At 45.0% G+C, this 15,833-nt stretch overlaps 1 protein-coding gene across 1 annotated transcript in view; it reads left to right on the top strand.

Annotated features, from left to right (window-relative positions):
* LOC108443485 (platelet-derived growth factor subunit A) overlaps positions 1 to 9,682 on the top strand; it is a 25,512-nt gene extending 15,830 nt beyond the window's left edge. The window contains exons 5-6 of the mRNA XM_017724194.2: positions 5,951 to 6,071; positions 9,169 to 9,682. Of these exons, the coding sequence (XP_017579683.2) occupies positions 5,951 to 6,071; positions 9,169 to 9,179 (132 nt within the window). The 3' untranslated portion in view covers positions 9,180 to 9,682. The remainder of the gene's footprint in view (positions 1 to 5,950; positions 6,072 to 9,168) is intronic.
* Positions 9,683 to 15,833: the final 6,151 nt, after the last annotated feature.

A 15,833-nucleotide genomic window follows, 5' to 3' on the forward strand; every position in this document is an offset into this window, starting at 1 on the left:
GATCTCAGTGGAGAGATACGGTGAAAACGAACGCTTCTCAACCAATCAGCTTGCGTGGCCAGAACTAACTGTTGCATAATGTATAATAACTGAGCTGAAAGCTGAATAGGCAGAAGATGTCGTTCTGGGATAAACCGGTATTTTGCACATCTAACAATATTTATAAACTGTATATTTTTGTGAAAGTGCTGATTGTACCTGACGCTAACGTTCCTCCTCCTGCTACGGCTGCTCCTTGCGGAAAAGCTGAACAGGCTTCAGCTGAGCTTCACAAGCAAGAAGAAAGATCCACTATGACATTTCCATCCTTGCACGCACACAAACAAGCCTTCACATCATTACGGTAGAAGTGGCAACATGCGCTTCCACACAGCTGCTTAGAAACATAAACTCCTCTCATCCTCTCTCGCTCCCGTCGACTCTCCTCTTCTCTCCTTTCTCCTCTCCGCCTCGCTCAGTAAAAGCTCTCTGTGTGATCGCTGCCAGAAACTCCAGGCTGTGGCCAGGCTCTACTCAAGGGCCTCTGCACCATTGAGACAAACCCTGGAACAAGAACAGTGTATGGCACACCAGAATATTCCAGAAACACCAGCTTTTCCCCCTGCAGCTCTGCAGCTGCACACTGCTCGATTTACCAGCGCATAAAGAAACCCACACAGACACACTGTTCCCAGTCTCGTCCAGTAAAGAGTTTTTGGTAAAGGTCAGGACAGTGAAAGAGCAGCAACAGATAGAGGAAGAACCCGACACGCTTTTATGAGAGAGGAAACAAAAGAGAGAGTGTCTCATCACATCGTACATGGACTATCTCTCCATCTTGTCACCCCAGTCACCATTACTCTTACGTAACCTGATTTGCCGCCGTAGGATGTTCTCTTTTCGGGTTTTTGACAGAAACCGAAGCAGACGACAGTAAGGCTTCTCACATAAGCCATTAGTTTGGTTACTGTACTGACGGTGCTTCTCATTTAAGAGAAATTTAGGTTGGTTACAGCAGGATTTCTCAGCCCCTGAGTTGAGGACCACAAGTGGGTTGTAAAGCCACTTGATATACCCATAAATTATATAAAGCATATATATATATATATAATATTCCTGATATATCCAGATCTTTCCTGTTCACTGAAATGTCACACATCATGTATTGACAGTGTAGACCCCCTTATATTAATACACTATATTTTCAAAAGTATTTGGTCGTCTGGGCTCACACGCATATGAAATCGAGTGGCATCCCGTTCTTAATCCATAGGGTTTAATATGATGTTGGCCCACCCTTTGCAGCTACAACAGCTTCAACTCTTCTGGGAAGGCTTTCCACCAAACTTTACACTTGGCTCAATGCAGTCAGACAATTACCGTCTCCTGGCAACCGCCAAACCCAGACTCGTCCATCGGATTTCCAGATGGAGAAGCGTGATTGGTCACTCCAGAGAACTCGTCTCCACTGCTCTAGAGTCCAGTGGCGGCGCTTTATACCACTGCATTCCACGCTTTGCATTGCGCTTGGTGATGTAAGACTTGGATGCAGCTGCTCGGCCATGAAAACCCGTTCCATGAAGCTCTCTACGCTGTTCCTGAGCTGATCTGAAGGCCACATGAAGTTTGGAGGTCTGTAGTGATGGACTCTGCAGAAAGTCGGTGACCTCTGTGCACTATGCCCCTCAGCATCCGCTGACCCCGCTCTGTCATTTTACCTGGCCGACCACTTCGTGGCTGAGTTGCTGTCGTTCCTAATCACTTCCACTTTGTTATAATCCCACTGACAGTCGACTGTGGAATATTTTGTAGTGAGGAAATTTGTTGCACAGGTGGCGTCCGATCACGGCACCACGCTGGAATTCACTGAGCTCCTGAGAGCGACCCATTCTTTCACTAATGTCTGTAGAAGCAGTCTGCAGGCCGAGGGGCTCGGCTTTATACACCTGTGGCCATGGAAGTGATTGGAACACCTGAATTCAGTGATACACAAGAGTTACCCAAATGATAGTTTGGCAGTTTTTCCCAAGGACATAAGCCATTCGCTTGGTTACACTACGGACAGTAGTTCTCATTTAATATAGACAGAATTAGGCTGGATACAGTAACGATTGTTGCTCTGCTTTTGAAAACCACATGAGCCAGATGTGCAGTGCAGTCCTGTTTCTCCCAGAAAAAAAACTAGTATTTTCTTTGCTTATGCAAATGATGGTTGCACAACTCATTGGTTTGGTTGCTTTGCTTCCTAAGAAAACTATACATCCTTTACAGCTCGTAGAAAAAGCATCAGCATCCTAACCAAAACAGCACAGAGACATCAGATCAGTCCTGTTTTAAAAGAGCTGCACTGGCTGAATCGCTCAGGATAGATTATACGGTTCTGCTGCTAGTTTTTAGGCTCTAAATGACCTTAAACCACAGCTTACATCATCACAGAGTGTCTGTTTATGATCATAGATCTGCAGATACTGACCTACAGACCCCTTCTAGAAAATACAGAAAACAGACTCGTTCAGTTATTCTGCTTCTGAACTGTGGAGCTCAGTTCACCTTTTATTAGACCGTCAAGCTCAGTGCTCACCTTTAAGAACCATCTAAAACCGTCTCCCTTTAACTCAGCATTGAATTAAAACTCGTCGTGTGGTTTTAAATCTTCTCATTTGATCTGTCATTTTTTTCTGATTCTAAAAAAATACTTATAATTTCTTGTATAACTATGTTTTATCACCTGTCTGTAAAGCACATGTATAGAAATAAAAATGATTATTATTATTATTAGAATTATTATTATTATAAGCCTGCATGGATTTCTTTTTTTCTTGATTGGTCCATAAGACCTTCTTCCAGGCTTCATCAGTGCCCGGGCAGTGCTGCCTGACCTGGGAAGGCCTCTATTTCCCATTCTGCCGTCGTAGCAGTGGCCCCATTGCGGCCACTCAGCTGGTCAGACCTGCAGTTCGAAGTCTTCGCAGTTGAAACTGAGACCAGTGTTTAGGTGTCGTCCTGTGAGCCAAGCCATCGACTCTCAGAAACTTGTCTCCTGGTTCTGTTGGGACTTTAGGCCTGCCAGACCTCTTCCTGTCAGAGTTTCCTCCAGTTTCCAAGTCCCTTTTGATGATGAATGTAGGACCGCGTACTCACTGGCACCCTGGCTTACCCTCACAGCTTCTCTAATGGAAAGACCTGCACCTTTAGGGGTTATAATTTATGATGGCCTGTCTGTTTTCCTTTGTTAATTGCTTTTTCTCATCATTACGCCAGCAATATACCACAGCCTGCGGCGCAGTATTGTGCAGAACCTGCTCTGAGTGTGTCGTAACTCCAACTCTGCTTTTATATACACTTATAGAGCTTAGTGATCAACAAAAGTTGTGACGCCTGTAGGAATTGTTTGCATCAACTTTCAGAGATGAATTTCCCTCCATTGCTGCAGAACAGCTGTATGTTCTTAACCCCTGACTTTGCTGCTTACATAGCTACCTACCGAAGTGCTTACATGTCCATAGAAACTGGAAAACGCAGGTGCCTAAAGACTGGTAGTGTGTCGTGTCACGATACTTAGCATGTAAATGTTTCACATCGCAGGAAAGTCGTACCCGCCGAGTGTTGGGATCACCACGCGTTTTGGGGCCTAGAGTTAGTTCGGTCGCCGTCCTGTCAGCAGTGATGCTCGTGGCTGCTGATGTGTGTACACTTATTTGTCGGCTTGTGCCACTGTGTAAACATTTTTAATTGGAAAAGGCTTTATTTGGCTGGCACTGCAAGGCAGGAGCACAAGGGTTTCATGGCTAGTGAACTTACAGGGTTTCAGCCCAAAACTTCCCCACGGGAGGGTTCAATAGCGTAACCTGGCACGAACTGCTGGAGCTGTTTCTCTGCCATCCAATTATCTCTGTGGTTCTGGAGAGTGTGTGTGTGTGTGTGTGTGTGTGTGTGTGTGTGTGTGTGTGTGAGAGTCTGTGTGTTGAGACCTGAATGGAGTGTTGTATAATCAGGCCTTCAGGGGGTTGGCACGAGTGGCAAAGGAGTGCGTTAGTACAAGGAGTGTGTGTGTGTGTGTGTGTGAGTGTGAGTGTGTGTGTGTGTGTGTGTGTGTTTGCAGAAAGAATCAAGCAGATGAGAGACTCACCTGAGGTACATCACACTGTGAGCCAACTGCTTCTCCTGACCTCACCTTTCTGCAATCAATAGCTGAATAGAGGGGTGTGTGTGTGTGTGTGTGTGTGTGTGTGTGTGTGTGTGTGTGTGTGTGTGTGTGTGTGTGTGTGTGTGTGTGTGTGTGTGTGTGTAGGGCTGTTTTTGTGCGCTATTAGGCCGAAATTGCCCTGATTTACCAGGAAAACAAGAGAAAACAGGGTTCAGAATGGTCCAGACTTATGGAAGGGTGAGGGTTAGCCTGTATTTACATGTGGTGCTTTATTATTACAAGCAGGTAATAATGTTCACTTTACAGGAGGAGGAACAAACATCCTGTATTTTAATGTAATTCAATGGAACCAGAATTTATTCCAAGTCATTTTGAGCTGTTACTTTTAGTCCATTCATCATGAAATTTACTTACAATGTCAAGGACAACAGGCATTTTTCAAATGATGTCAGAAGCTGGAAAATGTCAGTAATGGAGATACGAGGTATGTATTGGAGAAATCGTACTTTCCTTTGTGACTGCAAATATAGTCGATACGGGACGTTACTGTTACACATACGTGCAGCCACAGTTTCACTTTAAAAGTTCCAGTTAAACAGCCATTTAGTAGAAATTCATATCTTCATCATTCGTTCTTTTTTGGGAAACTTGCTTTCAGTTTTTTCCCGAAATATTCCGGAATATTTTTCCACACCTTTAAAGTTCAGTCTTAGAGGTCGGCTGCATTTTTGGCTTTTCACGATTTCGGGCAGTTCCAAACACAAACCTACACTCATCTGTCCATAAAAGCCACATCACATCTCCTCATCCACGTTTTCATCATTTTAAATCCAGACTTTTGGAACAGCTGCACGTCCTTTCAGATCCACAGCGCTGAGTGGTCTTCTCACAGTGGAAGGATGGACAGAAACACCTGTGGATGTTTTCAGATCTGAAGCAGCTTGATGTTCTCCTCTCTCTCAGAGATCAAAGCTTTCAGTGCTGTTTATCTGATGGGGGCAGTTTTGGTGTCTATCATGTCTTCCAGGTGGTTGTTAGGAGCCCCATTTTCTCTGTAGTCATTTTTTGAACTCCAGGTTCTATATAGATACAGATAGATACAGATAGATAGATAGATAGATAGATAGATAGATAGATAGATAGATATAAATGTATAAACATATATCATATGGGACTTTTGACTGGTAGTGTAGTTACTTATACATAATAAATATTCTCATTACATCAAAGGCCCCTAACTCCATGAAAACACCAGCTGCCCTGCCGTTTGAACGTGTCGTGATGAATGGACCAACAAAATGACTTGTGATAAAAAGTTAAGAGCTTTTATTCCAAATGAATTGATCATTTCAGAGACTCGAGCTTTTACTAGGAAAGCAATGATGGGAGATTAAGACCTCGGCCGTCCTGAGACTGTATAAAAACAAACGAGGATGTGTGACTGTACAAGTTCTTACACATGTTTGATATTTACCTTCTTTCTTTCTTTCTCTCTCATTCTCTCTCTATCCCTCCCTCTCTTTATCTCTGTTCTCTCTCTCTCCATTTTTCTCTTTCTCTCTCTCTCTCTCTCTCTGTGTCTCTCTCTCTTTCTCTCTCCTCTCTCTGTCTCTCTCTGTCTCTCTTCCTCTCTCTTTATCTCTGTTCTGTCTCTCCATTTTTCTCTCTCCTCTCTCTCTCTGTCTCTCTCCCCTCTCTCTCTGTCTCTCTCTCTCTCTTTATCTATGTTCTCTCTCTCTCTCTCTCTCTCTCTCTCTCTCTCTCTCTCTCTCTCTCTCTCTCTCTCTCTCTCTCTCTCTCTCTCTCTCTCTCTCTCTCTCTCAGGTGGCGAAGGTAGAGTACGTGCGCAGGAGACCGAAGCTGCGGGAGGTGCAGGTGCAGCTGGAGGATCATCAGGAGTGTGTCTGCGTGTCCAAACACCACACAGAGTCTCACCTGCACTCAGGTACACACACTTCCCCATGCAGGTCCCTCCACTCCAACGTTTCGATCTCTCCTCCTGCGAAATTCAGCGTTTCCCTATTTTAATGACGTGCTGTCTGTCGCTTCTCTACCTTCCTTTAGACTTTTATTGGCCCCAGTTCCAAATCTCTCTTTCTTTTACTTCCCCTCCTTTTCCAAGCCACTCTAGCGTGAGATCTAGAGGAAGGAAAAGGAAGCGTGAAAAGTTCAGAAACTCAGGGCTTCTGTCCTTCGTCGAAGGTTGCCGTCTGAATACGTCTGGAGGTAGGAGACTAGCAGCACGTTTGAGTGATGGGGGAGATGGGGGGCCGTCCTACCCACCCAGAGAGAGCGAGGCCAACTGTGCTCTGTTGGGCTCCCGGCTACGGACGGCTGTAGCGTCAAAAAGTAAAGTCAGTTCAAAAGAATTGATTAGAAACGTCTGTTCCAGAGAAACTTACCGACCCAGGATTGTTCAGTGGCTGCCTCTGAAAGCTCACGGACAGAGCGTAAAACTGTTATGAATACACGGCTCAAACACTGTTTTGTGATATTTTTCAATAGTTCTGGCCTGAAATGTGTCATTTTTAAATACATAAATGATGAAGAGGTACATGCAGGGACTTGTAAAGCAAAATAATCCTAAGAAAAAGTGTTTTATTATTAATATTTTAAATGAAATCACGGAGCACAGCTGTAGGGTCAGTAGTCATTTTGGCTCGTATATAAATGGCCATGTTTGTATTGTAGCCATTGCGACCCCTAGTTCCCATCACTACCAGTGTAGGGAGGTTTGTTCTGCAATGACCCGTTTTACCTCGGAGCTTTCTGAACGACGTCATTTACATTTCAACCAATGAACTTTTGAAAAGACGGAAATTTTGAGAAATGTGTTGTTTGACAGTGAAAGGCATAAAGTACAGTCACCTGTCCTCACATCTGGCGGTAAATAGCAGCGTTATCGAACTTCCACCTGCACCGACTAACCGAGCGGCAGCGAAGCGTCTGCGATTTTCAGTTTCCCTCAAAAATCTTCCGTCGGCCTCAGCGCAGTTAACGGCAGAGCGTTGGCATGTCTTGTAGTTCCTCCGTCATGGGTGGAAAAGCTGGTCTGACATGGCAAAACGATCCTGCATGTCGGCTGAAGTGGAGTCAGTGCTGCGTGTCCTTTAGTTTGGAGAAAAGGTCCAGGTTTGTTTTTCCTACTCGGTCCATGTAAACATAGAGAGTAGAGATAAAGAGAGAGAGTAAGAGAGAGAGAGGGAGAGAGAGAGAGAGAGAGAGAGAGAGAGAGAGAGAGAGAGAGAGAGAGAGAGAGAGAGAGAGAGACAGAGAGAGAGAGACAGAGAGAGAGAGACAGAGTGAGAGAGAGAGAAAGAGAGAGAGGGAGAGAGACAGAGTGAGAGAGAGAGACAGAGTGAGAGAGAGAAAGAGAGAGAGGGAGAGAGACAGAGTGAGAGAGAGAGAGACAGAGACAGAGTGAGAGAGAGAGACAGAGTGAGAGAGAGAGACAGAGTGAGAGAGAGAGAGACAGTGAGAGAGAGAGACAGAGGGACAGAGTGAGAGAGAGAGCGACAGAGGGACAGAGTGAGAGAGAGACAGAGTGAGAGAGAGAGAGTGAGAGAGAGAGAGAGAGAGAAAACCAATATGGTCACTGTTGGAACAAAACTTTGTCACGCTTCCTGGTTCTCGCCCCGACTCCCATACTTTCAAGGACTCCACTTCCCAGAATTCCCGTCAGTCACGAGACTCTCCACCAATCGCGAACCACCCAGCAGATCACAGTCTCATCTACGACACCCGTTTTGTTGTGTCTGTTTGAACCGCGTCTTTGCGGAGTGATGCCCTGCTCCGTCAGCGCACGCCGAGCCGTTCCGTTCTCCGATTGCTCTTCCGTGTTTGACCTCGCTCGTTTTTCCCGTTTTCCATTCTGGTTTAGACCCTCACCTGTTTTTTCGTCTACCTGGCCTGCCGTTAACAGTTCGTCTCCATTTGAATAAATCTTTCCGCGTGTGTCTGATCCGCAACCCCAGCGTTACGCTTTACATCTCCATTCTTGTTTTTAATTATTTCTCGATTTAAAGATGCCTCTGGCCTTTTCGTGAAGTTATTGGACGATGAGTAGGACGTTGGTCTGATGCCGTCCAGTCCAAGTTAAATGATTTGTCTTGTAAAGAGAAACTTATTGGAGTTTTTGTTCCAACAGAGGCAAAAATTTACAGATACCGTGTCAAAAAGCATGTAAGAAAGTTTGAGGCGTGTGACGACGTCGACGGGCAGTTGGCATGATGATAAGTGGAGGGGTTTAAGCTTTCTGTACCTGTTAGCTGCATTGGCTAAATGTCAGAATATAAGAGAATTTAAACTTCAGGAAAAAGCAAACAAATTATAATTAAAAATAATCTAAAATGAGCAAAAACTCGCATATTAATTTGGTTTCATTTGGGACAAAATGTCTTGTAACGTGAATGCCTGAACAAGCTTCAGGCACATAATTGGTTTAATGCTTTAAAAGAAACAAAAAAGTCTTTAAATGCTTAAATTATCATTTCTGGAAATGCTTCTCAAAATGAGGCATGAAACGTCCAAAAAGATGAACACGCTGGCTTAAAGACGGAAGCAAGGAATTCCGATCTAAACAAGCCAAAGTCCTGAAAATGAACAGCAGATTTAGCTTTTTACTGTAGGATTAACAGACTAGATTGTCTGTATGAGATTAATCTGAGCTTAGTGTTCTGTACTGTGATGAAATTTCAAGACAACGTATTTATGAATGAGATGCTTTGGGATGTTTTTTGATACTTTTGTTCGTTTAAGTACTTAAATTAATAAAATATCGAGTTCTTTTATGGTGGAGAGCTTCAAAACTTTCAGTTCTCTCAAAAACTCTTTTGTCTAAATTAGATAATTAGTTGATTAATCTAGTCTGTTGATCTTAAAGGAAAATCTTTTTTGGATTTTTAATTTTGGATTTCTGGCAAATCGACTACATTGGGCTGAGTGAATTCCATTCTTGGCCAGCCTATCACTTTTGGGATTTGAGGAATCATTTGCAGGAATTGCGGATGCTAAATCTGTTCATGTGTATGTTTTTTTTGCAGATATAAGGTGAGCGGGACGCGATCAAGGCGAGCGAGGGGGCGATAAAGAGGACCTAATGCCTCACCCAATCAGAATCACTGGGTCTGACATCAGCCAGCAAAAGCCATCTATAACTGACCTGCTGGCTGTGGGTCGATGTGGACCGCTGTAAAGGTTTGGACTTTTGGACTGGACTTTGTTTTGGACTTTGGACGGAACAGAGGCGAATGGACAGTGGACTCAAAGGAGTTTTCCTGGAGAGATTTCATGGCACGGACTCATAATGGACAGTCATACCTGATGTACCTGGTACTTCTCATTTCCGCTCGTGTTGGATCTGTCTGCGATAGTGGAGCCTATAATTCAACGTTTCACTTCTGTAACAAGATTTCGTCTTTCCAGCAAACTTTTTTCAGTATATACTTTATTTTTGTAGCCCCGTTTTCTATCGAGACTGATATGCTCTGGTATGTACAGTAGAACAAGCAGCCAAACTCAACAGTAACCGCTACTAATAAACTATTTATACATGCAGTGACGTGTTGGTCTTTTACTGTCGCTTTCAGGTCGATTAACTTCGTCAGAGGAGTAAATGTAGAAATAATGAAGAACCTTTTGTACTGGAGCTACAGGTCAATGCTTAGGACACAGCTTAGTTTGGAAGTCAGGTCAGAATTTTCAGCCTCCAAAATGGGAAAAAATGGTGCTTTAAGGTCTGAATACAGTGTCAGAAACCAAATAAGCTAATTATATATACAGTTTTCAAAATGTGTCTGAAATTGATATTATTACATACACTGAACAGTCATAACAATAAAAGCACCACATGTGGTGGTGGTGTGTTAGTGTGTTGTGCTGGTACGAGTGGATCAGACGCAGCAATGCTGCTGGAGATTTTAAACACTGTGTCCACTCACTGTCCACTCTATTAGACACTCCTACCTTGTAGATGTAAAGTCAGAGACGACAGCTCATCTGCTGCTGCACAGTTTGTGTTGGTCGTCCTCTAGTCCTTCATCAGTGGTCACAGGACGCAGCCCACAGGACGCTGCCCACAGGACGCTGCCCACAGGATGCTGCCCACAGGACGCTGCTGGCTGGATATTTTTGGTTGGTGGACTGTTCTCAGTCCAGCAGCGACGCTGAGGTGTTTAAAGACTCCAGCAGCACTGCTGTGTCTGATCCACTCAGACCAGCACAACACACACCAACACACCACCACCATGTCAGTGTTACTGCAGTGCTGAGAATGACCCACCACCCAAATAGTACCTGCTCTGTGAGGGTCCATGGGGGTCCTGACCACTGAAGAACAGGGTAACAGAGTATCAGAGAAACAGATGGACTACAGTCTGTAACTGTAGAACTACAGAGTGCAGCTATACAGTAAGTGGAGCTGATAAAGTGGACAGTGAGGTGGAGAAACATGGAGGTGGTCAGAACGTTATGATGGGTGTAGGTGCGGTTTAGCGGCGAGGCTGCAGGCGGCTGGAGCTGCTTCACGTCGGTTTGAGGTTGACTTACATAACGTAATGCACTTTCTCCAAACAGAGGGGTGAGCGGTTTAGTGCTCCGTGTGCTGCAGAGTGTTTGTTGGAGTGTTCTCATGCTGTTATGGAGTGTGTGTATAAAGGCACAATAGAGCCAGTGTATTGGGGACGGGTGTGAAGCCCAGTCTCCCACCGGCAGCGTCACATTAGTGATCTGCTGTCTACAGCGGTGTCTTTGTGTGTAACCAAATGTCCCCGTTATGATAGGAAAACATGAAACCATGGAGTTTAACAGCTTTCCATGAGGGCAAATGCACTAAAAACACCAAACATAATACCAGCCAATAACACGTTTGTTTATAGGTAAACAATTTTTAAAGCCTTTGAGCAAATTTAAGTTTTAATATGTAGGTTTGTCAATGGCCTGTTGTTATGAAGTTGCAGGTGGTTACCAAGGTGTTGCTTTTATGATATCCCAAGTGGCTGCTCCGTTTTGCTGTTATTTAAGGTGGTTACTAAGGTGTTGCAAGGTCATTGCTATGGTATCCCAGGTGTTTGCTAAGGTGTTGTTAAGCTGTTGCTGTGTTATCCCAGGTGGTTGCTAACGTGTTGCTATTCCATTGCTGTGGTTTCCCAGGTGGTTGCTAAGGTGTGGGTAGGCCACACTATGGTATTCCAGTTGGTTGCTAAGGTGTTGCTAGGTAAATTGCTATGGTATCCCAGCTGGATGTTAAGGTTTTTGTTTGGCCATTACTATGGTTCCCCAGGTGGTTGCTAAGGTTTTTGCTTGGTCATTTCTGTAGTACCCCAGGTGGTTGCTAAGGTGTTGCTAGGTAAATTGCTATGGTATCCCAGCTGGATGTTAAGGTTTTTGCTTGGTCATTGCTCTGGTACCCCGGGTGGTTGCTAAGTTTTTGTTTGGCTAGTATGTGTGTGAGAGGTGTCCTTTGTCACATCAGATGTGGCAGTTAGATGTACATTTTCTCAACATTCCTCGTGTTTTTTTGAGCGTTGTATAAAAACCGCACGTACGATTGTTCCCAAAAGCTCAAGCACCCAATACCCATATATGCTCTAGCATCCTGTCAAAGTTTGTGGTTCTAGCTTGTGAACTGTGGCCCATAATGAACATACAGTGATGCACTGAAGAACAGTGGCCTGCCTTTGTCAAGTCAGCTTAATAATTAATCCGTACAAACAACCTAAACATCTCGGCTACAAATTAAAACGTGAACTTGGTTTCCAGCAGCTTCTGTTTATGAACAGTTCACATGGCATAAACCAGCTGTAACAGTTACAGAAGGTTTGATAATTGGATGCAGAACTCAATGGATTTCATGTCATTTGAGCAGCTTTTCAGTTTTACCACATAAAATGTAGCGATGAGAATAAATGCTCTGTGAAAACCACAGAGTCACAAATCAACTGTATGGAATCCCATAGAGGTCTTTCCGTCACTGGTTTCTAGGGGTTTCACTGTTAAACCCTGCAGTGTGGAAGCTGTACTTCAGGCCAGTTAGCACTCGTGGTCTTGGTACAGGCACCAGGAGAAAAACAACATCCAGCAGTGTGCAAAAGTTCAGGCGCCCCTGGTATAAGTACATAAAACGTGGTCTGTGCAAATGTCACGCATTGGCCTCATCGATCGGACTCCGACTCCCAGAATGCACTGGGAGATCCTGTGCGCTCACGGACTTTTAACTGTTATCACCTGTGTCTCATTGTGGCGCAGAGTAAAGGCCGGGCTTTACAGACAGTCGGTGCGAGGTGCTGTTTCCCCGGAATCTGCTGAGCCGTCTCTGTGATTATATGTCTGACCGTGTTCGACCTTTTGATTCGTGTTTTGACTGCGTCTTCTGCCTTTCCCTTTTTGGTACTTTTGCTGGTTGGTTTGATTCGTGATTAGACGTTTGGCCTGAACTTTGATTACTCCTTTTGTGTTTTGCCCCTTTTTGGCCTTGGCTGCTTGGTTTGCAATTAAACCGTCTAACCTCTCGTCCGCTAGCGTCTGGGTTTCGGTCACTTCGCAACAGCAAACCTGTCAAACTCAGCAAATAAATAGAAATTGTTCAATAAACGTTCCCTGTAGTTCAGTGTGTTAACCCAGGCTTATTATTCAGTAACTAAACGTCAGTGCAAACTGGCCGAGCTGTTCTTAGGCTTTACTCAGTTTGCCTAAGCGTGTACAACAATAAACCAACGTGTTGTTCATTCTCAGGTCAGGGAGTTACTCGTGCTCAAATGAGTTGAGTAATTAAAATTAAATGGTTTAAGTAAGTCGGTTTCCTTAAACCGGCCAAGTTCACTGAACTCATGAGGTTTTACAGTGTACATATCAGAGTATTCCCAAATGGAATATCCCCAAAAAGACAGCAAAACAAGTATGTGAGACTCGTTATGTGTGTTTCCCAAGGACAGTTGTTCCCCCCCCCCCCCTCCCCCCCCCCCCCCCCCCCAAAGGTTTTCTCTTTCCCTCATCCTTGGGTACAGGTCTGAAAGAGAGAGAGAGGGGGAGGGTGGGAGAGGGAGAGAGAGAGAGAGAGAGGGGGAGAGAGAGAGGGGGAGGGTGGGAGAGGGAGAGAGAGAGAGAGAGAGAGAGAGAGAGAGAGAGAGAGAGAGAGAGAGAGAGAGAGGGAGGGGGAGAGAGAGAGAGAGAGAGAGAGGGGGGGGGGGGAGAGATCTATTGCATTGACTGGGTGTGCAGGGTTACAGTAGAGTAACTTAATTCTGTGGTAAATCCACTTTCAAAGCTACTTGGTTGCAGCAGACAGTGTAAATAAGTCAGCGCCGGGCCGAGCGCCGGAATCAGTTTCTGACCTCAGACAGAGCCGGACAAAAGACAGGATACAGAGAATTTGTTTCTCACACTCACGTTTCAAGACGCTCTTTTTCCGCCTTTCTTTCTTTGCTTACCTCAGAGTGAAGACAGGCAGGAGAAATGACGGCATTGTTGAGAAACTTGCCCTCCAGGTCAGCTAACTTACACAGCTGGCTGCTCTTAAGTGGACGCATTGTGGCCACAGAGGAGCTACTTAGTTCACTAAAGACTCGAACAGAAGTAAAAGTGGGTGCTAAAAACGGACCAAAGCTCCCGAACTGCAGTGGAACTTTCACCAAGGGCCACGACGTTAAGATCACCTACACCATCACCCCCTTTATCAGCTCCGCCCACCATATAGGGCCGTTACAGACTGTAGCCCGTATCTCTGTTGACGGTCAGGGTCACCACAGAGCAGGTACTGTTTGGTGGTGGGTCATTCTCAGCACTGCGGTGACACTGACGTTGGCGGTGGTGTGCTAATGTGTGTTGCCCTGGTACAAGTGGATCAGACATCAATTTAAATAAATAAATACAAGTTTTCCCCCATCTTTTACCAGGGGCTCCCAGACCTTTGCATGCAACTGCTCATTTCACACTCTTGCTGGCATCGTCTGTGCTGTCCAGGCTAAAGCGCAGCTGAGTACATTCAGAGCAGTGTATTCAGTACCACTGTATGTAGTCCAGTAAGCATTCAGCCCACCCCTGTAGCTGTAACTAACATTAGCTGACTTGCTGCCTCACTCTGACTGGTCAGTGCCCAGTTGATTTGCATACAGTTTGTTCGTGAGCTACGGAGCTCCTGCCCACTGGTTTCCAACTGCGTCAACAGACATATCAACAATCTGATTGGTTCGCCACTCAGTTCACTCACGTCAATTCGCCCAAAATGGGCTCGCTTTCTTTGAGAGTTACCTACCAATCTTGACAGATTATCAAAATAAAGAGAAGATCCCTCCATCCCAGAGATTTTTAAACTACACTCATAGCAAAAGGGGTTCTATATAATACCCAAAAAAAGGGTTCTTTGGCTTGGGAACCCTTTTTTGGTCCTATATAGAGCCCTTTTCAAAAAAAGGCTGTATATAGGACCATCTACAGCACATTCTCCGTCAATCTGAAGAACGCTTTCATGATGCAAGGAACCCTGTAATCATGCAAAGGGTTCTTTGAGTGTTCATGGTTCCATATCATTTTCTATACCAAAGAACCTTTGAAGAACCATAACCTAAATGTGAATGACTAGAAATCAGCTGCAAAGTAAATGAATATCCTCACAAATATACTTAGATATGACTAACAGTATTATCAGGTACGTGGGACGGGGTTGTAAGTTGGGGGTCCTAAGCAACTTACTGTTAACATCAAACAGAATGTGTCCTAATGAGCCATAACGAGGCGAGAGATGACGATTCATACACATAAGTGACGCATCACACGCTGAAGCACATCGTCTTTCTGTTCTCTCTCATTTTGGGCGAACTTTATGCAAATGAATTACCTGCTGACCAATCAGATTGTTGATATATCTGATGACACACTTAGAAACCAGTGGGCAGGAGTTCCGTGTTATTGGCATGTAGCCTATGAATGAACGTTATGCAAATGAACTGAGAGCTGACCAATCACATTATTGATATATCTGATGACACATTTGGAAACCAAGCTGTGTGTTTTAGCAATTTGAAAATGGTTCTGTATAGCACCGAAAAGGGTTCTGCTGTTGTAATATATGCACTTATTATACCCTTTTCGGTACTGTATAGCATGCAAATGCTTCTTTGAGTGTTCATGTTCTATATAGAATCATTGACTTCACTAAAGAACCCTTGGAGAACCATCTTTTAAGAGTGTATCTTACTACAGCAGTACATTACTGACCCACTGCCAAACCGGTCGTGCTGAAGGATGTTGCAGGCAGCAGATCGCTCTCCACGGCGTCTCCAGACTCTGTCACGTCTGTCACATGTGCTCAGTGTGAACCTGCTTTCATCTGTGAAGATCACAGGGCGCCAGTGGCGAATCTGCCAATCCTGGTGTTCTCTGGCAAATGCCAAGCGTCCTGCACGGTGTTGGGCTGTGAGCACAACCCCCATCTGTGGACATCAGGCCCTCATACCATCCTCATGGAGTCGGTTTCTAACCGTTTGTGCAGACACATGCACATTTGTGGCCTGCTGGAGGTCATTCTGCAGGGCTCTGGCAGCTCCTCCTGTTCCTCCTTGCACAAAGGTGGAGGTAGCGGTCCTGCTGCTGGGTTGTTGCCCTCCTACGGCCTCCTCCACGTCTCCTGGTGTACTGGCCTGTCTCCTGGTAGCGCCTCCGGCCTCTGGACACGACGCTGACAGACACAGCAAACCTTCTTGCCACAGCTCGC

Source organism: Pygocentrus nattereri, chromosome 25 (assembly GCF_015220715.1).
Source record: "Pygocentrus nattereri isolate fPygNat1 chromosome 25, fPygNat1.pri, whole genome shotgun sequence".
Classification (NCBI taxonomy): domain Eukaryota; kingdom Metazoa; phylum Chordata; class Actinopteri; order Characiformes; family Serrasalmidae; genus Pygocentrus; species Pygocentrus nattereri.